The sequence below is a fragment of the Nestor notabilis genome, unplaced genomic scaffold (genome assembly GCF_000696875.1).
Source record: "Nestor notabilis isolate BGI_N333 unplaced genomic scaffold, ASM69687v1 scaffold23531, whole genome shotgun sequence".
Taxonomy (NCBI): Eukaryota; Metazoa; Chordata; class Aves; order Psittaciformes; family Psittacidae; genus Nestor; species Nestor notabilis.
Window position 1 is genome coordinate 23,413 of NW_009914579.1, and position 23,577 is coordinate 46,989.

The 23,577-nt window shown below is 36.9% G+C and overlaps 1 protein-coding gene across 2 annotated transcripts in view; it reads left to right on the forward strand.

Annotated features, from left to right (window-relative positions):
* The window catches only part of SFSWAP (splicing factor, suppressor of white-apricot family), a 48,638-nt gene that overhangs the window by 23,404 nt on the left and 1,657 nt on the right, over window positions 1-23,577 (forward strand). Inside the window, exons 14-18 of one of the 2 annotated variants that reach the window (XM_010023721.1) lie at window positions 10,053-10,318; window positions 16,435-16,590; window positions 17,929-18,054; window positions 21,705-21,875; window positions 22,436-22,508. In XM_010023721.1, coding sequence (XP_010022023.1) covers window positions 10,053-10,318; window positions 16,435-16,590; window positions 17,929-18,054; window positions 21,705-21,875; window positions 22,436-22,508 — 792 coding nt within the window. The remainder of the gene's footprint in view (window positions 1-10,052; window positions 10,319-16,434; window positions 16,591-17,928; window positions 18,055-21,704; window positions 21,876-22,435; window positions 22,509-23,577) is intronic. The other variant, XM_010023722.1, reaches the window with a different exon arrangement.

Sequence of the window (23,577 nt, forward strand, 5' to 3'; positions counted from 1 at the left end):
AGAAGCAACTATCTTTCTGTAGCACATCAAATTGGAGCATTAGTATTCCTGCAGTACTTTCAAAGAGCAATTTCTGATAGTTGTGATAGAAATTCGAATCCTCTGCTTCTTTCTAGAAAACTACAAGGAGATAGTCATGCGGCAGGGGCAGACTGCTTTCCATCTTCTGCCTTGTAATTCTCTTTTCCAGTTGCACCCATTTTCATTATACCACAATAGATAATACTAGGGTAATGTCAGTTTGACTCTTTCAGGAGGAGGAGGTTGTCATGATATTGCACTCTTAGGCCAAATCTAAGAGTAACCTGGATATTGATGATTATTAGGTTTCAGGAGTGCAATAACATTGCTAATAAGTTCTCTTGCCATTTGGCTGTTTCCACTATTGCTTCGAAAGGAAATTAAAACCTAATTTCTCATAGCCATACATGACATTACTAGAATTTGTCACAAAGAGGAAAAAGAGGATTTATCATGCAGATGTAACTGATAATCAGTTGTAATCTTCTGCAGTGAACAGAACTATTACGAGTCAGTTTATTGATGAGCATTTATAATAAAAATATCTTTTGGGGTAGAGCCTCGAGATACCAGTTTTATAAGACTTACAGTTTTTGAGTAGGCAAGTTTAAAGAGGAATCTTGGGCCAGATGACTTCAGTAATGAAATAGAAAACCAAACTCTAAAAACTTCTATTGATCAAAGACACACATTTGCTTTTTTCCCTATTAAGAAACTAAGAATGCCCTTTAAAATAGGTAAGAAATAATGTGTTTCACATAAACATTTCTGATTTCAATGAAATAACTATAATTTTAAAAGCCTAAATGAGAGATTTGAATTTATTATATAGGAAAATCCTTGAAGTATTGATTGGTTTGTGCATCGTAGCACTGTCCTGAAGCTTTTCCTTCCCTCTGCAGTTTTTGGCAGCAAAGCTGTGTTTTCTGTCAAAGAATCACTTTCCCATTTACATTGTATATTTTCCATTTAAGTTCCTCATGGCTTAACTTCAGCCACAGAGGAGAATAGGCTCTGTTCCTACCTGGTTTCTGTTCTGTTTTTCTTTTCGCCTTGTTCCAGCTTTTTCACTGAGCCACTCTTTGTGCCAGTACAGTGCTTGTCCTAGCTTAAGAAGCAATACTTTTACTTCCAGGAGTGTCACAAGCACATCCTAATCCAGTGTGATCTGATCCATGCTTGCTAAAAGACAGTGGAGTCTCTTTTTCCAGCACCTGTATGGACACCTCCAACAAGTCCAGACAATTTCTTTTCTTAATGGAAGAAAAACTGCCAAAATCCATTTTCAGCAATTGCCTTAGACTTAAATCTTCACTGCAATATCTTTAAACAGCTGTAGGTAAAAAGTGGGAATGAGATTTGGTGTAGACTTCCTGAAACGTAACCCAAATAGGGCCAGAAATTTGGGGTATTGTTGCAGGATGCCTCACAAGCCAGGCTGAAATTCCTTTGTCTGTATATGCTGCAGTTAGACCTTCCATGCACATTGCAAATACAAATACTGTTGGGAAGTAGAACCTTGATTTCCTGGTATTGGAATTATGTTGCTTCCAGAAAAACTAGTAAATCACTCCTGGCTGCACTAATGAAGTAAGATACTTGAGTTGAAAGTTTCAGACATTGATTGTGACTGTGTGGTTACAAGAATTAACAATGTGGCTTTCCATGGTTTTCTTTCCCATGGAAAGAATTCCAGTACCTAACAAGTAATTCATTGTCCAGTTCTTAATTTTTCCAAATGATGGAAAAAATTATCCCTCAAAATGCTTTCAAGGGAACAGACAATTGACATACCTGCAGTTTAAGTGATCTATGTCAGCACACATTAGCAGATAAGTGAATTGAGTGTGGTCACATCCCAGAAGAGGTCCTGTTTAGGATTCCCATTGCTCTGCTAACAATTTTTCCCTGACTGGCACATCAGTACTTTTTTCCAGTCATTGAAGAGTGAATGCAAAGAGACAATGATAATGCAAAATTCCCCAGACTTACAGTTCTGCTTCCCTTCTCAAGGGGATTTGTCAAGGGCATAGATATTTCTAAGCAAAGGTTCTTTTGATATTTTTCTTTAAGAGAATACCTGAAATAACCAGTAACAGCTGAGTTTTCAGAAGAGCAGATGCGTGTCCTCATTCACATCTGAACTTCACTGAAGCTCTAAGGTGAACTTGTTTTAGGCAAGTGAACTTTCCAACAAACAAAGCACCCCTAATCCCACTTCTCAATAAACCGGTTTGTATTTAAGAATTTTAAAGTAACCAGTTCCATTACTTCTTACCAATAGAAATGGTTTGGAGGGTACTTACTTTATAGAAAGGCTTAGTTAAATTTCAAATATATGTTTAAATGTCACAGAAGTGACCTTCCTTTTGAAATAAAATTGAGTTTTGTATTGGAAATGCTAGAACTGTCTTAATGAACAGTCAAAAATGCCATAATGTCTTTGGAAGTAATATCCCTTCTAAGCGTAGTTTGCTTATTGACACGCTTATATAAGTTTATATAGATATATGCATATAGATTTTGCATATAAAAGTGTATTTTGAAATGTGAATGTTTTTCAAGTGGGTATCTCTTCATTTGCCTTATTTGAAAAGCTTCCATCTATGTTCGTTCCAATGAGTGGTCTGCCTTTTGCTCTACTTGCCTCGTTTGCCTATTCGTAACAGCCCATTTGAGTCAAGAAATTTTACTTGAGAAAGACAAGTGAAATCATATTGTGGATTTGTTAACCTCTGTTTTATACACAGTGAGGATCCAGTAATCTGCATCATGCTGTCTAAATGAACAGGCATCATAGGAGTTTTCTAAGCTATTTTCAGTCATGTTTCAGAAACAGATACATTTAGAAACACTGATTGCAAAAATAACAAGAGGTAACTGCAGTGGCTGTAATTTGAAAAAAATAAGTATGTATATCAGAAGAGTTGAGAGAGAGAGAGATGTAAAGTTAGTTTTGCAGTTTGGTCAGTAGAACTAAATGGGGAAAGTACAGAAAACAAATAAAATTAAATATTTAAATCCACCAAAAATGTCATTTAATGTATTTCATCTCCCATTTTGGGGGAAGGAGCATCCTGTGAGGAATCCAGGAAACAAAGATTGATACACAGTGGTCACAGACTTAATATAGTGGAATGATTTTTGTAGCTCAAAATGTGTTTCAAGAAGTGGAGTAATGACGGAGGTGCATGATAAAGCTTGAATAGGAGTTGAAAATGGCCATGGGAGATGCATAGTTCCCTGTGTAAAGACTAGTAATGCTATTTGTATGTACACATAATGTACAGTCGTGCTGAAAACCTGCTTGTCACACTATGTAGGAATGCATTAAATGAGCAAAGCTTTTCTGACCTCTGTCAGATTTTCCTGATACCGAGCATTCCTTAAAAGAAATGCTGGTACTGAGTACATATTATACCTTTGAGCAAAATTGATTCCGCTAACTGTATGTAAAGACAGTCAATACCACAGAACATAGTGCTTTTCAGCTTTTTGTCTTCAGCTGAATCTTAAAAATAGTCAGATCTACTTTTTCTATAGCTGAATTACTTCTTTTGTACAGTTTCCTGCTTTTCCTTAAAGTGAAATCAAGCAAGAGGAACAGAGGGTTGAAAAACTAGCTTGAGCAATGAAGCAGCACAGCTTTTCACAAATAGCTTCTTGCTGTTCTTGCATGCATTACAACCATACAGTTTTATACATAGTATTTCCTCAAAACTTAGAAAATATGGAAAAACTTGGAAAGCATGTGGCTTAGCTCACTTTCCAAAAGAGATACTATTCCAGTAATGTTTTAGCTTGTGAAGTCTGCCCTTTTTCAGGATATGGGTAAACAGTACTTGGGTGGCATCTCACTTCTTGCGTTTACATACATAATTCACATAGACAGTTTTGTAACAAGAAAATCACACCAACTGGTACATCTGTCAGGTGGTGTCAGTGAAGAGAAGTTGCAATCACTGCAGTGAACACAGGTTCTTTGTCCTACAATGGCAAACAACCTGTAGTTTTTACAACTGCAGTTCTTGTAGATCTGCAGAGCTGGAGTGCACCTGGTTATCTGGAGTGCTGCATCAAAGTGCCTTTTTATTTTTAAACAGATAAGGTATTTCATAATATAAAAGTAAAATCTTATACCAAAATTATTAAATCTAAAATGGAAAAAAGAGATTTATATATACCTATATATAAGTAGAATAAAGGCTAATTTTGCACATTCCTATATATATTTACCAAAAGCTGGATTAAGTAGACCAGATACTGGGACAGCTCATGTTATGTTTGGGTTTGGTTTGGAGAGTGGGGTTGTTTATTGGTGGTTTTTTTCAGCATATCATTGGTTATTGGCACAAGTTGAATTCTGAATACAAGTGTCACACTTGGTAGTTGACCTTAGTATGGTACACTTGGTATTGTTGGCATGTCACATTTTTGCCACCTTTCTCAGGGGTTAAAATGTTACTTGTCTGCAAATGTGCCAGTTCAGATCTTTTAGTTATCCCCAACCCTGTCCATCTGAGCAGTGTTGTTCTTAGGTGCATCTGAGAGCAAAAGGTTGAAAAGAGAAAGGAAACGAATCTGTTAGGGAGCCATGTTTCTCCATCTGTGTGCAGCCAAGCCTCCATCAGAACTAGCCAAGAAGAAAATTGGCATGGTTCAATGTCTTGCTGGTCAACACTTGCTTAATGTGTTTAACGCATCAAGTGCATGATAATCATAGAATGGTTCTGTAGGTAGCAGGTTGCAGGAGTCTCACAAAGGGAAAATCTAAGCTGCAAAATCATTGCTTCCAGCAAAAAGTTTTGATAAGTATCATTTGTGTAGGTGAAGTCTCCTCCCTGCTGTCCCTGTCAAAGGAAGGCCTGCAGACCTGCATTCCTTGTCAAAGAAAGTGGTTGTAGGTGACCATTAAATTAAAGTGTCTCCCAGAATCTAGTGGTAATACCTGACAGAAATGGGAGAAGGGGCCAGCAGTGTTGACTGGCCAGTCAAGGCACAGTCTGTTCAACTTCTTCAGAGGAGTTGCTTGATGTAGTGACAAGTGTTCTGCAACCATAATACAGTTCAATTTTTGTCTACGCGGCATGATTTAACTAACAGTGTGTCTGATGGGTTTCTAATACCCATTATTCTGCTCATCTCTCATATTTTAGCCTCTGTCAGAAATGCTTTAGGGGTGATGGTACTTTGCTATGCATGTAAAGGACAATTGGTTATGCCCAAACTGTTACCTATATAAACCTTAATATCTGATTTAAACAAGGAGAGAAATCCGCAATCATAATGCTGCAAAAGCAGACAAGCACATGATTTGAAAGTAACTGTCTTTTAATGGCTTGTTCCAAATGTTACCTACTATTGTGCACTGTAGAATATAAAGATTCTATAGTCCAAAGCAAAACTTCACTTATTTTGGCTTTTTCATCTTCCCTGTTTTGAAGTCCTGTTTTATTGTTTGTTTCTTTAGATAGTTTGTACTTACTTTTGTCCTATATATAACAATTCATTTTTCTCTGTGGAAAGCAGTCTGTTTACAAGTGAAATAGAAGTGTGCCATGTTTAAAAATGAGATGCTATTCAAGTTTTGCCAAGCATAACAGGCTTATCAACAGCTATAGGTGGTGTACGTCTTTCACTCTCACAGCTGTAATTTATCCTAGTTTTTTAGCAGTGGACTGTAAATATTGCTGCATCCCTCTGGAATAATAATGTATAATGGAATTTTATATTTGCATATTTTCTTAATGTTAATTTGTGAGGAAAATGTAATTGTCTAATGAAAACCATTCAATAAGTATTTAAAGAAGAAATGCTTTAGAATATTTCAGGGCAATTTATTTCTTACTTTACTTTTTTTAGAATATAGTTCTCTGTACCTTCTGTTTAGCATGGAAGGGGGCGCGTGTTTGTTCTTAAGTTTCCTTCATCTTGCTTTTTCAAAAGCACAAATAACATAAAACAAAATGTCACAAACCAATGTGGTGTTTGGGGGTGGATAGCTCACTGGTATTCCTCATAATGTAAATACTTGAATATTTAATAAGGAGGAAAAAAGGTGAATATCAGGAACTGCCATCTTAATTAAGATAGATGAGGGTGCTAAGAATGTTCTATGCATTGGTTTTTAGTCTTCAAAGTACTCAAGATACAAAGGTATATGGATCCATATAGCAAACAGATTCACAGCCACTAATGTCTCTACTGTTGGCCCTTCAAAAGTGAGAATGCAAACTTCTCTCTGGTTTTGAAGAATTTACTGCAGTTTGTGTACTGCTAATAGCTGTGTTTCAGTGCAACAGCTAAACCCTGATGAAACTGTTAAGTCTTTGAGTATTGCATTTGTTATATAGGAACTTACTCTATAGGAAATATTTTCAGCACTTCTGTTTAATCATTTTGGGCCAATTTATGGAGGTTAGGACTGACAAACTCTTCTCAAAGCAGTAACTGCTTGCTTTCATGCACAGAGCAGTCGTACATTTCCATTCCTGATAGAGCATTGCTTATTAATTCTCAGCCAGAGAACACTTCTCCATAAGCTTTAAGGAACCTGTGATAAGAAACTTACAGTGGTAGAAAAGAATCTGGAGTATTTGCAGATTTTAATGAAGTAAAAGATGTGTTGATTAACTCTTCACAGTTCTGACATTCTTCACTCTGTCCAATTTTGATCTAACACAGGATTCAAGTTCTGCAAAACTCAGCTGTTCAGAACGAAAGAAATATTAGCCAGTTGTAAAAGCATTAGTACCATTATCGATCATGTTCTTTACCAGTAGATTTTATTTGTACCAGAAACAATGCTAGTGTTTTGTTCTATTGCAGTAAGCATCTTTTGGTTCACTTCAAGTCCTGGCTTTGTGTATTGATTAAGTATAACCCCAGAATAACTTCTATGTGTTCTGCTCTTATGAATACCACAAATATGCAAATGCCTTGTAATGAATTGAAGTGCTCATTTCTGTTCTCATATAACTATAAATTCTTCCTGACACGGAGCTCTTTCCTAACCAATTCCTGCTACACAAGTATTGTTGAATCATCTTTGTTTTCCAAAAAGGTATCTCTGAAACATTTTTTATACCAAGTGTTTACTGTAGGAAGCATTATTTTAACCAGATTTGCTTTAGTCATGCAAGCAAAATGCTAGAGAGCAGCTCTGCCAGTGAAATTGTGTGACAAAGTAGCATTTAATAAGGGCCAAAAAAATGTGCTGTTACCTAGAAGTGGACGAAGAAGTGTGATTCAATGAATGCTATCTGAATGTTTGCAGTGTAACTTCTTAGAAGAGCCCTCAAAATATTTAAATCTCTCATCCCTTGAGATGCATAATAAAATCCAGCAGGTAAACAGTTTGTTGCATTGCTTTCCAAAAATGTGTCCCTACTGGCCTGCAGATTTGCAGAACCTGGTCAGGAAGACAGAGTCTTTCTGCCTTTTGGAAATGCTCAGTAATCTCCCAGTATCTCTGTTTGCTTTCATTTTTTTTATCTTTTATTCCCCCCTCTCACCCCACATTCATGCCTCCAATTTAATTCCTGTTCCCTTGACTTACCTACATCAGCTTTCGCTAGTGAAACACAAACCACTGACAGCTGCTTCTGTTTGCCAGACAGTGAAACAAATTTATTTTTTCCCAAATATTTGTATTCAGCAGCATTATTTGTACACCTGGAAGTTTCTCTGTGGCTTGGCAACTTCCTGATGTTAAAATTCCTTCACTGAGCTCTGTGTTGTGCTTTGGTGGTGGATCATTTTGGTGATGATTGTTTTTCTTGAAGGCAACTAGCGTTGTCGCCAAAGGAATGTCCTTAAACCATGACAAGGAATCAGCATGTTTGTTCACAGTTGGTCAGTTGCAACCTGATAACTCTCACCTGAGCTCCTGGGCTCAGTGGTGTATTGAGTAGGTTTGGATGGGTGTGTGACTTCTCCCTGCGTGGTAGCTGTTGTCTCTCACTCCAGAACCTACATGCTCACCTGGACATAGATGAAGTTACTTCTGCATGGCTTTACAAACCTGGTTCATTGGTAAAGTGAAGCAGTGGAGTCTGAATTTACAGCCAGCCAGCCTGCAGCTGTGCTTTTCTTGGGGATATCTGGACAGTGCTGTCAGCATCTGTAAGCATCCTGACAGTTAAGGAGAGATCGTGGGTTCAGCATCCAGTGCTTTTGGTGGATACACAGGGGGGATTAGCATGGTAGGGTCCTTTGTTCTGATTGCTGGGAGAATCTCCATGTGTGAGCTGAAAGTAAACGTGTCATTCATTTGTTATCTTCCTTTCTGGCAGTGGTATGATAACTTCTGTTTTATGTGGCCAAATGAACTTGGGCACTGAAAACCATTGGGTTTTTTTTCTTCCCTCTTGTTTTCCTCTTGACTTTACTTTGCCTACAGCTATTTTGTTTCAAGCTATTAGAGATGTCTACTTCAAGGCAAACTGGTCTATTGCATATTCAGTAGTGTTCAAAGAGAAAACTAGGGTATTGTATTAAGAGATGAATAACATTGTCAAGGAACAAGAATCAGCTGCACTGGTCTCTTAGGAAATTGAGGTTTGAAAATGAGGCATCCAGATTACACATGGATCGTGAAGTTAGTGAAACTGGAAATGGGCCTCTGGTAAACCAGTTACTCAAATGATCGTGCTCTAAAGTGTTTATAATCCCTGAAGTAAACTGCTTTAGTAGTGCTTTGTTTCTGTTTTTGTAAATACTGTGATAGCAGTTACCAGTTAAAGCTCAGAAAAGTGTCATGGCTCTCTTAACTTGCAGCGAAGGTGGATTTCTAACTAGTCAAATGTGGTCAATTATTGCCTTGACATATTCACAGTAGAAGGGTAAAAGGAAAAGAAAAGATCACCTGTTCCTAATTTGGTTATTTCAGGTTTTAGTGCATCACTTCTTATTCTGATCACACTAAGCATCCTCATATCAAACGGTGAAAATGTCAGACAGGTGGAGCAGAAATTATGACAGAGAGAAACTGATTTCTCCAGTTGCCTTGAAATGGCAGCTGGGGGAATGACAGGCTTGGAAATGAGGAGCATATCTGTAGTACCTGACTTGAATTGTTCTAAACAAGGCATTGAGCAGAATTCTCTCCGGTAAAAGCTGGTAATTTGAAAATGCTTTGGAGTATGGTATGTTTTGCTTAACTGACTGCAGTCAGAATTACTGAGCATGAATTGTGCATGGACCTGGATTTGAATTCTTCCCAAACCTTTACATTCAAAATACTTACTTTGGCAAGTGCAGAAACAATTTGTATGAGCATGAATTAAGTTTGCTGTTTTCCTTGAGGTTGTCATCTGAATGGCACAGTTCAGGCATGACAGTGACATGAAAACTTAACTTTGAATGTCAGTAGGTTCTGATTGTATTTTCAGGTTTAGCCTTTTTAAATAAAAAAGATAAATACATGAAAATATATCTGATAGTACCCATTTTTAGAAGACATTTCTTCCACAAACTGAAGGTGAAAACTTTAGAACTATGTCCTAGTTAAGCTGACAGTCTCAGCATGCATGTCACACCTTGCATATGTATCTTTGGGGAACTGTATAAGCCTCCATTAAATACTACTAGCCGCATGTTTCAGAAGGCATGAGCCTTACTTACGCACACGTTACGTGATACTGCTGCAGCATTGTGAGGTTTTAAAGCATCCGTGGGAGGTTAGATTGTTATTGATTTAACAACTATGTTCTTAAGATGGATGTGTTTCTCACTTTCATGAGTCAAAAAATATAAGGGGATTGTTTAGTTATTATTTTCCTTGCTGTTGTACTCGTTATCCAACGTTTCTGCAAAAAACTACTGGATATTGGCAAGACTACTGAGTGGGATATCTTTTGTTTCTTTGCTAGAACTTGCATTTATGTGGCATGCACAGGAGTAGATGTAACCCCTGTGTAAAGGACTAGAGATGCTTACGTATTGTCGACACTTACAGGACTTTCTCAGATTAAAAATATATGTGTAACTTTGAAAACTGAACACTGTTCTTTGTTTTCCTCTGATTTCAGAGTGTCAACAGTATACCATGTCCTGTGACTGCAGTCAGAACTTTACCCACCTTTGAGGTTAAACAAGCAGAAAGGCCTTCAAGCAAAAGCAAAGATCTTCCTAGGGATGAAGAAAAAGAAAAGAAAAGAAAAAAACACAAGAAAAGATCTCGGACAAGATCTCGGTCACCATTCAAGTATCATTCATCGTCTAAGTCCAGATCTAGATCACATTCAAAAGCAAAGCACTCACTTCCCACTGCCTATAGAACTGTCAGGCATTCAAGGTGGGTTTGGAAACCAAACATATTCTTTCAAGTTCTCTGTGGGCTAACACTAATTTTTTGCACTTCTTCCATTATTTATGTGTCTTCATACCCATTACAAAGAGTATAGTCACCTTGAAGACAGTATATAAATATCATCAAATGTGGAAGGTCTTTGAAAATAGTTTTAATGAGATAATGAGTCATTGATTTCTAATTACATAGTGTGAAAATTGTACCAGTAAATGCTTTTTCACGCTGGTTTGTGAAATACCTGGCAATAATGTGTAGGAATGCAATTACAGCAGGAAGAGAACTTGCTAATAAGTCTGTGGCTTTTGCTGGAGTAAAGTAACCAGACAATATTAAAGTAAAAAATAGAGAGAGAGAACTGTGTGGTTGAACAGCAAAGTTTGGAAGGAAAACAAGCATTTGGGCAGCATGTGAAAAAATGATGGATGAATGGCTGGAGATATATGACAAGAATCCAAGGGTGAAAACAGAGTTTATGAGGAAGGGAGACCATAGAATGAATGTAGCCCAGTGCATTTAACTCTGTATTTAATCGTTACTGAGATTAAATGCACGATATTAATTGCCCAGCTATAAAACGATATATATTGTATTACATTAATACTGTTAATTACGTCTAAGACATTTGGGTCTAGGCAACTTAAAGTTTATTGTCTGTAAAATTTGTCGTATCTGAATCCCTGCTACATAGCAATTACTGTGGTCAGTAGGAAGGGGCTTATTCTTGAGGTTGTATTCTCTGGATCATGCTGCAGAGCAGTGTTTAAGTAACTTGTTCAAATGAGTTGTGTATATAAATACTACCACAGTTATATATGTACGTGATGTAGGCAAAATCATACATTCCTTTATCTTTGTGGCCATGCCTAGGACATACGCTTCTTCCTGAAAAACAGCTTCTAGCTCTTTATGGCGGTGTGACAGAACTTCCATCTGTTCTTGTGCATTTTTTGTTTGTTGACGAAGTTTCTAACTACATTAATATAAGCAGATGTTAACACATTACAACTTCTTATTTTAAGGTTAAATACAATCCTGTTGCAGAAGACATCTCTGCTGTTCAGAGATGCAGTGAATTAAATGAACATAACTTCGGCTGAAAGGATCAGGCGGTTGTGCCGCTTATTTGACTGCCTTTGACAATAGATGCTCTGTGTTACAAAGCACATTCCAAAGCACTGTGTGTCATCCCTTTTCTTACCACTGTGTAAAGGGAATGACGTTGAGTGATGCTTTCCTTGTTTAAGTAATGAATGTAAGTCTTCTCAGAGTTAAGGATACCTTGGAAAAAAGTCTCCTCAGGTGAATCACTCATCTGCTCAACTCCCTGTCAAGCCGTGTTTTCACTTGAACCTCCCATGTCTCTTCATCTAAGCTATATTGCATATATTTTTCCATGATTTTACTGATACATGGTAAAAGGAAAGAGAAACATCATCTTAATGCAAAAAAAACCCACAAAACAACCCTAGTAGTACTCTTCTGTGGTACCTTGAAAAAGACAAAGAATCACCTGAGAAGATCCTTACCAATACCTGGGTATGTGACTTGACAGGATAAAGATAATCCTGCATGTTGCATGAGTGACCAGGTTAACGGGAACTTGCAAGTTCAGATTGATACATACCGTGGTATGTCTTCAGTGACTTCAGGGAGATAAGATATATGGTCCTTTAGAGGCTTGAGTATTTCCACCAACTTGTATACATTTGGTTCTGCTGGTGAAAAGACAACAGTCTTCTGAAGTCCACCACATACACAGTGGATAGTCTCATTATGTTTTGATGGGTTTGGGTTTTGGGTTTTTTTGGTGGCCAGCTGGTGGAAAAAAGTACACAAAAATCCCCAAGAACAGTTAATCAACTGGAGCTAATCTTAATGTGTCACCTTGAATGTGCCTCTTAGCACAAATCAAATAAGAGACACATAAAAGCCTTGACATTGTGAATCAACACAGCACGTGGTTAAATCTGGTTGCATGTTTCCTCGATCAGATGTTGAATTCTATAACCTGAGAAGTCCAATAAGCTTCATGCTGGGTAGCTGAGTTTTAAAATTGTTTCGGAAAAACTCACCAAGTCTTGCATGTATTTGGCACATTTTAAAACTTCACAAAAGTTAGAGCTGAATGGGAAAGGGCTTTCCATTCAGCCTGTCTTTGTGTTCTGAGACTGCTGGTTGAAATGAAGGTATCTGGAGGGTGTCTTTCCCATTCAGAAACCCTTTGGTTCTGGGAACTTAAGATAGTATCATCAGTGCTGAATGGGTGCCTGTTCCCTTTAAGCTTTCTGCAGGCATTAAGAAATTCAATTAGAGGCAGTTATATTAGGTGGGAGACCTGTTAGAAATTTGAATGTACCTTCCTCTCTATAGCATTTCACAAGAACATGGCTAAATCTAAACTTCTGACTAAGGACCTCGTATAATTCAACTGCAATGAATATTTTTCTCCAGCAACTGATACTTAATACAGTGACTGTATTGGTTTAATGTAGTCAGTAAAGACAATCAAGTCTAAGGCGGGATGCATCGAATGTCTCCTCATCTGGAAGATGTTGTTCTGTTTGGCCTCAGCTAGAGTACTGTGTCCAGTTTTGTGCGTCCTTTAGAAGGAATTAGACCAGCTGGAGGATGTTTAGAGGGAATCATCAAGAATTTTCAGAATTGAGAGAGTTGGAATGACTATTTGGAAAGACTGAAGGAAGATGAAATAAATCTTCATCTATGCCAAAAAAGAGGGAAATGAACATTCTTCTTCAGTTCTTGGAGTTTGGACAATAAGTAATGGATTTAAATGGCTAACAGAGAGACTAGAAAGCTTTTCATAGTGTCTCAGTGGTAAAGGCAGTTAATACAGATTGGAACACTCTCCATTGTGGGAAATTTCTGTATCGAGAATTATAGTTTGGAGAATATTGAATAGTCTTTATTTCTTGAGGTCTTTTCTAGCCCTGACTTTCTAATTAGGGTCCACGTGGTCTCACACTGTACAAGAAATGGTGATCATTGAAGACTTGTTTTATTGAAGGTGTTTGCTACGCCTTAACATACTCACTGTGTTTCCAAAATTAAAGCTCTTGCTCTTGAAACCAGAAAATTTGTAGCGTGGTCAAGAGTGGGAGACTGATTCATAACCCAGTCAGATATGGATGTGTTCTGTCTCATGTATGTTTAGACAAAAATAATGCCTTGTCTTAGTAGTTGCCAAAAAAGGTACATGTTGTTGCCTAGCTAGAAGATGTGACTGGTTTACTTTCTTTTTTCTATGTATTTGTATATTTATTGTGGATTCAGTGAAAATGATTTCCATGCATTGTCTTGTCTCATTCAAAACATGATACCTTTCACATCTCTTTCCTCTTCAGTTTCCCCAGTGCTTCAGCTAAACCAGTTTTTTTTCTCTAGATTCCCAGAATATTGGATGTTGCAGTTTACTATTGAATGGTTATGTAAAAGGACATACCCTCCTGGGATAAAGTGTAAACTATTTGTAGAGGTCAATATGTTCATCAGGTATTAAATGAATAGTGATAAGAGATAGTCTTTATTGTGTGGACATTGATACTAAATTACTCAAAATAGGGATGTTCCAGTGCAACTGCTTTATTTGGGTATCTCAGTCTGATGTTGTATGTTTGGGATTTTGTTGCCTTATTTTGTTCTGTTCAAAATATATATTCAAACCTACAAATCTCAGTATAAAGTGATTATTGCTGCTTCATTTTACCTCAAGAGTGGACTGCAAAAAAAAAAAGGGGATTTTCCATTTCTGTAGTACTTACTGCTCCAGTTCCTGTTAATGAAAACAGGATCTTTTTGTTAATAAAGAAACTTTTGTAACTTTATTAGAGTAGCTTATTAGCTTTGAAGTATCTGCATAGTGAAGATAAGTATTTTGGATTTGAAGTTATTTAAACTATTATATTTAAATGAACTGTGACAGCCAAAAGAGGAGTTACGCTTATTTCATAATTTTTCATTAGCCTATATTGCATTCAGATGATAATGAATTATCTCTGAATTGTAATAATGACCACTCAACACATACCCTGTATTTGGGGAACTGTCTTGAAGCGTTAGATTTTGTGAGGTTTCCATATAAACATTAGTAGAACTTCTGTTTGAAAGGTCTTTGAGTAGTTACTACTTAATAGTATAAGTTCTTTTAAAAAGTAAGATTAAAAATCACCTTTACCATAGAACTTGCCATGACAAGTTAATAGAGAATGAGATGTGGGAAGTGAAGTTAAACATAGAAATTTGCAGTAACTTTCTTTGCTCTTTATTCAGGGGATGTTCAGTATTCTTTTCAAGCTCTTTTTGGATTGTGTATCCTAACATTATCTTTTCTCCAAAATGCTTATTGTGCTTAGAAATCCTACAGATGAACTTTGCAATATACTTGTCTGTATACCATTTTATACCAGTTGTTTATCATTTATTTTTGTATTATTAGAGGTCTAGAGGCTCTGCTTCATTTAAAAATAGTCTTTTGTGGTAAGATGCAATTTTTGTACTGTTTCTTTTTTTTTTTTTTTTTAATTCTTTCTAATGCCTCTTTAGTAGTATTAAAGTTGAAAAATTCTGTTCCAATAACACAAAGTTGATTTAAAGCGTGCTTCTGGGTAGCACAGCCAAACCTGTTTTGCAGCAAGAAGTTTAAAACACTGCAGCTACATGAGGAGCGCAGATACACTGTTTTAATTGGAGCATGTGGTGTGCTAACAGCAATTCTCTGTATAACTGCATGTTATTTTCTGGAGCAAAGTTTCTGTGCCAAAGCTAGTCCCATAAAGCTCCTAGCATTGTGCAGTTTTAATTCTAGAGCAACATGACAGATTAAAGTTTAAGAAAAGTCATGGAAACAGTAAACCATGCCCAGAAGAGCTGTAAGGTGTTGCAGCCTGGATTGCTTTGGAGCTGTTAGTCCCAAAGAGATAGTTATTACAGATAAGTACTCAGTGTCAAAGATAGGGCACATTTGTTAAATCTGTTTTGGAAGGCAAGCAGTCTTTGGTACCTCTAGTAAGTGCTTCATCGGTGTCTTTTTTCCTAATTGATTTCAAAGCACCATTAAAAAGTTTGATGTGAAATGTACCTTAGAGTGGTGCTCTTTGAAGAAGTGTAGGTTGTTGGTCACTGGAGTCTTCAGTTATGCGGTTCTAGCTGAGAAGTGAGGTTTCACAGTTGGCTGGCAGTAAATGCAAAGAATTATGTTCATCTGAACTACCAGTAGATCTCTGTACTACATGATCTAAGCTAATGATTTATTTGTATGTGTGAGTGTGGCTTGTTTGTGTGTGTAAAAGGAAAGGAGGAGAAGCAGAAGCACTCGTTACATAGTGAACTAGTTAAATGAAACTTGGTTGAGATGGAACATCTAAACTTCTCTTTGATACTCTTTTTCTTTATACTGTCTAGTAATGGAGCAGTAGTAAGCCACAGAATTTATCCAGTTGACGAGTTATACAGAGTACTTAGTAGTTGCATACTTTACTAACTGGTTACTTGTCAGTAAGTTTGGATAGAGTACGTGTGTGTGTTTGTGTGTGACTTTGCCTCAGTGTTAGCTTAGGAGACTTGGAAATAGCTGGGGTTGGTAAAAAAAGGTTGGTTGAGTTTTTTTTTTTTTTTCTCCTTCCAAACTGATTTTCTTATTGCTGAGGCAGTGTCCATTCACTTAGTTTTAATTCCTGTTTTGTAATGAGACATGCCAAGCTTTGTAACCCCTTGAACTGTTGGGACCCTACTAAACAGAAGTGATATTGGCTTTAAAAGGAATAGAGTGCCTTCTGAAATAACAGTCTAATGAAAGCAATAATTGATGTATTGCGGTAAAACTGTTTAAGCTGTTTTTAATTGTTTGAACCTAATGGCCAAAGTTCTTAACATTTGGTGATGTTGTAGAACCACAAACTTCAGTTCATAAAAATGAAGCTAATGATTTTTTCTTTCTGATTGGACTTTTTTTAGGCTGGTCCATATAGGCATGTTTCACTAACGTTCAGCTTTTGGTTAAGGGACTGAGCCTTTTCAGGATTCTAGTTAATACCAAAACTAGGACATTTTATTCTCAATGTGAAGTGTGTGCCTCCGTATCACAGACTCACAGCATCCACAGGGACACTGAGCATGGAGCCAACTCTGAGCAGCTCATCAATGGCAGCAGCAACAGAGCGGGAAAATTATCAGGCAACTTCGACAGCGAAAAGATTTGACTGCTGGAGCTCTTTTGAGGGAAATCCTGGTAAAATGTCAAGGTGTCTGACTGACCCCAAACTTTATCATCTGTTGGTTTTTTTTCCTTTTTAATCCTTCTGAATGGCCTGGTAAAGATCAGATTTCTAAGTGACAAAGCAGTTAATTTGCAACACTTTAACTGTCATTGTGATTAATTTCTTTCATTTTCAGTTGATCTCTTTTGTTGTAGGTGTAAGAGAAATGGCTCAGGAGTGTGTGTATGTATATATATTATATATATGGTGTGAGTCCGCAGAAGAGCAGTGATTTCACAAATGACTTGTCTTTTAGTCCCAGCAAATTAGGTATTTTCAAGAACATCAGTGCTTGGTATACATGGAATGACATACCTATAGTAAATAAATAAGAAAGACTTTAAAATAAGTAAGCAAATAGAAGTAAAATTATTAGAACTATATATTTTAGTGAGAACAAAACTAACTGTCAGGAATTTTGGGTGGATTTGGGGTTGGGTTGTTGTTTTTTTTTCTTTATTCCAAGCTGGGTCCCTGAATCACCCCCTTCACCATCCCCCCCTCCCTTACATCTGTCAGGACTTTTCTCACTCCATTTATTTTGTTAAGAAATACTTAGATTTTACTTGCACATCCACTTAATGCCAAATTGTAGAGAAAAGGAGTTAAGCGCTTAAGTTGATCTCTGATCTTAACTGGGCATGCTTTATTCTTTCCTCTCTTGATCTCTTTCTCTCACTTTTCTAGGAAAAGTATTTCAAGTCAAATTGCTAGTGCCAAACAACACCGATCATGGGTTGTTGGTCACTTGCACAAGTGAAAATATTGGCTGTGCTAGGATCATTCTACACCATCTGGGATAAAATTTCCTGGACTTGTCAGTGGTGGAGATGTGCTGAAAACAAAAACTTGTATTTATCTCCGTGATTCAGCAGTTCTAAAAACATACCACTAATTTGAAAAGACAGGGTCAGGCCTGACAGTCTCAGGCTTTGAGCCAAATTGGACTTCTGCATACCAATGTTAGTAAATCCTGTTGCCTCAAAAGGTGACAGGGCTAAAGTAAAACTTTTCCACTTTCTAATGCAGAAGTTGACATTAGTACACAGTAGCAAAAAACAAATGCTTTTGCTGTAGCAAAAAATGTTTCCCCCACTCCCATTGGGAGTGAAAAGCAATGGATAACTACATCCCAAATGTCCTGAACGGGTGAGAAATTTTTATGCAGCTGACAAGTCTTGGACACTAAATACCCCATGTTGATACAAAATAGGCATTTAAAAGGTATTCTATTTGCAATTGCTGACAGCGCAATTCCACTGAAATAGAAGTAGTGAAAGAAGTAACAGAAAGCAAACTTCTGTATTTTTTTTTCCTGCTCAGGTCACGATCAAGGTCACCCAGGAGAAGGGCTCACACACCAGAGAGGCGGAGAGATGAAAGAAGTGTTCCCACAGCCTATCGCATTAGTAACAGTCCTGGAAACAGCAGGAAACGTCCACGTTCCAAGTAAGTATGCCTGGTCCTGGATCCAGGAGGTTATGTCCTGGCATCGTAAGAGGCCATGAACATTGCCTGATGTGTTGTGAACTCTCTAGGTAGGACTTAACATTTCTTTATGTTCTGGGCTTTGTTTTGATAAGCAAATGTTTCTGGGGAGGAAAAAAAAGAATAATAGAAGCTCTCACTGTCCTTCTCCCATTCTTGCATATGTTTGAACACTCTATGTACAACCCAGTCAGTGAATGCTGATATGCTACTATCTCCTAGCTGTGAGAGTTCATATTTTGAGTTCTCGTATTTCCTTCTTTTTGACTTATTTTCTCATGCTCTGCCTATGCAAACCAAATGGCCTCTGTGCAGAGGTCATATAGTGGTATTACGTTATTCCTACTGGCATTGCTTGGCATCTCGTCATATCTGCACAAATAAGGGGAAACTCCAGTTTAGCAAAGGGTATGCTTTACATTTAGCAATTATTTTACTGAGAGTGGAATGTGAAACGGATCAAGAGGTGCTCTCTTTTTTTGAGAGCACCTTGTGTATAGTCTCTCTGAACCTATTGTAATCAGAATGGCATACCAAACATTATTTAGGCTCATCAGTTGCAGAAGATAACTGTGTGCAAAGTGTGTGCCCAGAAGGCTTTGAAATGTTTTGTGTCTCTAATATTTTGTGGCATATTATGCCTTCAACATGCAAGGAAGGGACAATTTTTCATGCTTGTATATGTACACCTAAAGTGTACACAAAACCCTACACACTGAATTACTAAACTGAGCATACAGAATTTTCCTTCTAATTGGTGAAGATTAAGTCTTAACCTGTTTCTCCTTATCTCTTGTGGAATAGGAAGCAAAGAGATCACTTTCAACGTTACAATTATTTAAAAATGTCTATTGTTTCCTGAGGTAACTTTCCATGTCTTGACAGTTTCTAATTAATTGATGTGTGGTATGCATAATTGAGAGCTTCATCAGTATACTTCAACTGATTCCGTTTTTCATGTTCATCAACTTGAGATAATGGAGGCTTCTGTGGAATTCAGCATGCAAATTTGGTTAAGCAGAAAACATACAGAAGCTTAAAATGTTTTTCTTCCTGTAAACACACACAAGAATTTTTTCACAGCCCTGAGCTATTTTCAAGGCAGTTATGCCACTAATGGTAAATTATGATCTTAATTGTGAAACAAACTAGGTTCTTCCTTAAACAATATGTATTTGTATAAAGTGAAAATTGTTTATATAAATGGAAAGCTTATTTAAGTTAATGTAAGTGGAAATGGCAAACTTCTGTTAGGCCTACACTTCACAACAAAATATGGCAGTAAGTGCAAAAAATTGTGGACTGAAGAAAGGATGTTGTAGTTACACACAGATGAGAATATTTCGCAGCTCTGATTTCAGAAAACCTTCTATTTCAGCCCTCTCGGGACTGGCATGTTAATTTTTTATGTAGAAATGTGGATGAGTGATGGACCTGTTCAGTTATGGAATAGATTCTTCACAATGGTGTAATGGAAGCAGAGGTTGGGTTCAAGGTCTATTAAAAGCTGATTAGTTTACTTGGCCTTTCTATGAGTAAGCAGTGGATATTTTGCCTGGTGGCTGAGAGCAGATTTCAGTCTTGCATAGCAGCAGTCAGCTGAGTGGGTTTTATTAACCATTGTTACACTAAGTAGTAGGCAAACTTTAGAATCCAGTACTGTCAAGAGGACTGAAAGTTAGAATTCCTGAATACTTCAGTGTTGTAAACTTGCTCAGGGCATTAATGTGATGTCAGTCATGGTGCTGAGTATCTAGCATTGCTTGTAAACCTTTAGGTATATTTCCAGAAGAAAATGTTTAAGAACTAGAAAGCTATGCTTTGTCTTGTTTGGGAATTACTGTCTCACTGCTTGTAGAATGAGGTGTGCTTCAGAATAAATATAACAATTGTCTTTTGTTCTACTTACCATATACCTCATTTGCTATCACAGTCACTTCAAAAAGAAGTCCAGTGTAAATGAGTGTTTTAATCTGACTGCAGTGAATTACATTCCAGAGAGAATATGCATAGGTCTTTGATGCTACCTTTTGTGCCTAGAAAGATATTAAAGAAAAAAGCCTAGTTTTAGCAAATGGAATGTTCTAAAAATAGAAAATTGATGGACATATTCATTCAGCTCTTACGTTGTTTGTTCTTCATAATCGGAGATGAAAAACACTGAAAAAGATTACTGCAAAATGTTCTTGCATGATGAACGTTTGCGGAGATTTTTCAAGAGTTAAGTATGAAATACATTCACAGCTTGATTACATTATAATGTTTTAAGAAACTGGACTATTACAGTACATAATCTGCTCGCCAAGGAAAAACTGGCTTTGTAACTGATGTTTTTTATATAGTTGTGAAAATGTTAGCGGTCAGTAGAGCTGTGGAGTTTTTCTGCCACTTAATGATTATTTTTGCAAGAATAGTTTAAGGAGGTTTTGCACTTTTAAGTCTTGATTGTTAAATTCTCTATAAAGACCAGATATTTGTATGATAAATTCTAAGCATCAGAGGTGTACAGTGTTAATGTGGGAATTTAATGTTATAGTGTAGCTGCTTTTAAAGTAGCAAATTCCAAATAAAAATAAAGGAACCAATAATGCAATACTTTAAAGATGGCTCAAAGTTTTACAGTGTTTTAAGAGGTTCTAGAAGCTTCAACAACATTTTTCTGAACAGACTTCTAGCAGTGCATGCTAGAGAGATATATCTACAATGAGGTATTGCCTAACTAATAAAGTCATTACTCCAGTAGTTCTAATTACAGTAATATCAATATTGGCATGTAATTATACAGCCATAAATTCATAACAATGTATAAAGATTTTGATAGTTCTGTCTCTAGGATGTTGCTAATTGAATTCTCCTTGAGCTTAATACTGCATATGAGGAGGCTACCTCTGTTTTCCCCTTCTATCAATAATGAAAACATCAGGTACCCGTAAGCCCTTTGTTCCACTCTCATCATGACAAACATTTGTGTATCTACTTTCCAATTCATAAACTATTTGCACTTAACACGTGTTGCTAGGTCCAGGTTTGTTTGAGTGGCATACAAGATGTTGTTTATAAGTTTGAGCCTGCCGTCAGTTGCATTAGGTTGGGTCACAAGGGGGCCATTTCTTTTAACAAACAAACCATGGATTTGCTTTGTATATCTTTTGCATAGTTATGATTCCATGGTTTGTTCACTTATGAGCTAGGAAAATTATAAGGGATATAAATTCTTACATTTCTCATTATATTTTAAGTGTCTGATGTTGTTTGGGAAGGGACTTCCCTCTAGCAAAGTTATTCTGCAAATCTCCAATGAAAGATTTTTCATTGTCGTCCTTCAAATTACCAAATATTGTCCAGTAATTCCTGTGTACCCATGAAGCAACATTCCAAGTGAGAGCCTCAGGTGTTAGTAGTTGCCTAATGTAATACATTAAAAAGAGCTTCTGAGAAAGTATTTTGCACAACCATAGGATTATTGAGGTAAAACTAATGCTTGCTGAATGCATGAGAAGTATTCTGTGGAGAAGGGTTACATAAGCTTTTAGAAGGGTGATAAGTAACTTCAGCAGAGCTAGTGTACTACTGCTTTAAGTATCCTTCAATAGAATATTCTCTTCTTACAGAAGTCCCCATGAAAAGAAGAAGAAGAGGCGGTCTAGATCACGTACCAAGTCCAAAGCTAGGTCTCCTTCACCATCCATGTCACCAGGCAAACCATCCACACACAAAAATTCTGTACATTCAACTAGTGTCTCTCCTGTGGAGAGCAGGGAATCCAGCCAGGAACGCTCCAGGTAATACGCTCTTTGACTGTGCTGATGTTTCTTGACTGTGAGTGTGTCAACCAAGAAGCTCTGTGTGTGTGTAATGTGTGCCTCTTAAAAGTAGAAGACACTGGGAGGACAGCACTGTGTGCATCAGTCTAATGAAGACATTGGATTTCTTTTGCTTACTAGAATAAATATCTCTGTATACTCTTACAGTAAAACTGGTGCAGAAAATTCTGCAACCGAGTTGTAAGTTGGAAACTCAATGAATGGGATAACTCTTTGAAGTAGAATTTTAATAGAGTGGTTTGAATTGTAATGTCTGTGGAAGATTCATAATTAAATTATTTCTACGCAATATGGGACAGTCCTGTTAAATTCCTATGCTGTTGTCCAGACTTCTCTGCATCAATTGTATGAGTGGCTCCTCTGACTTTGACTTGTGGCTTCTAGTTGAATGGGAGAACTGTTGACTTACGAGATACTTGTATAAAGTATCTCATATATGTATAAAAATCATGATGAGTAAAATGCATTTTTTAGACATTTGCTATGAATTACTAATTCTATTTTTACTTTATTTTTAGGGGAGTTTCTCAGGAAAAAGATGGCCAAATCTCTTCAGCAATTGTGTCTTCAGTGCAGAGTAAAATCACTCAGGTACAAATAAAAAATTCAAAGTATATTGCCTAATTAAGTGTGTCCATCGTGTTGTTTTCTTACTACCTTGTACTATTCTGAGTTTTGCATATGATGTAGAAACATGTTCATTGTCATTCTTAATCTGCTTGCTTATGAGAAGAACAATTCTGTTGCTTCTGTAGCTGCTGTCCTTTCAAATTTAATCAAGTCTCTGAAGACCAAGCTAAATTTATAATGCCATAGTATATTCACTGTTACAATATGAAAGTCACATTATTCTACAATACCCCATCTTACCATGTAGGGCTCTTAACAAGTGTCATGGAAGAAGGAAGAAAGGAAGGAAGGAGAAATACCTTGGTAAAGGCTAAGTTTGTAGTGTGGGTAGTAGAGGAAAAATATGACCTCTTGCAAACTGAAGTGTATGCTTTGCCTTAAGCAATATCTTCAACTCACTTATCTCACCCTTGTTGCTGTTTATGTCTCTGAACAATTGTTATGATTTTGTTGATATATTCAAGTTTGCTGTGAATCATGGCATAATAAGTGCCTCTATATGCTGTGCAGTAATCTAAATGCATTCAGCTTATTCAGCTTCCCTGACGCAGTCTTAAGATACCCAGCCTCCATCAGAAGAATTCCATTCCTGTTTTAAAAGCTACCACATATTACCACTCTTTAAAATTTTTAATTTCACTCATCCTCTTAGAGTCTTCATGCATATTTAACTTTCTTCCAGTTGAATATGCCAAGTTTAGAGGAGGAAAGCTCATAATTATGCTTTGGGAAATTTACAGTATCAAATTGGAGTTGATTTTCGTATTCTTGTTTTTTCCAATGGATAGATTATTCTTTAAATAAATTAATATTGTTCATGGCTTTAGTTCCACTAGGGAAATAGTGGTAGATGAGAATTAAAACTGGTAGACTTGTGTCTTATATACCATATTTGATCCATTTTTTATGAGAAACCCAAACCAAGCATGTTCAGGAAGGTAGAAAAATATCAAGCACAGGCACTAGAGAAAGAAAATGAAGTACTAATGCCACAGCACTTCTTAGGCTACCAAACAAATGCATGGGAATT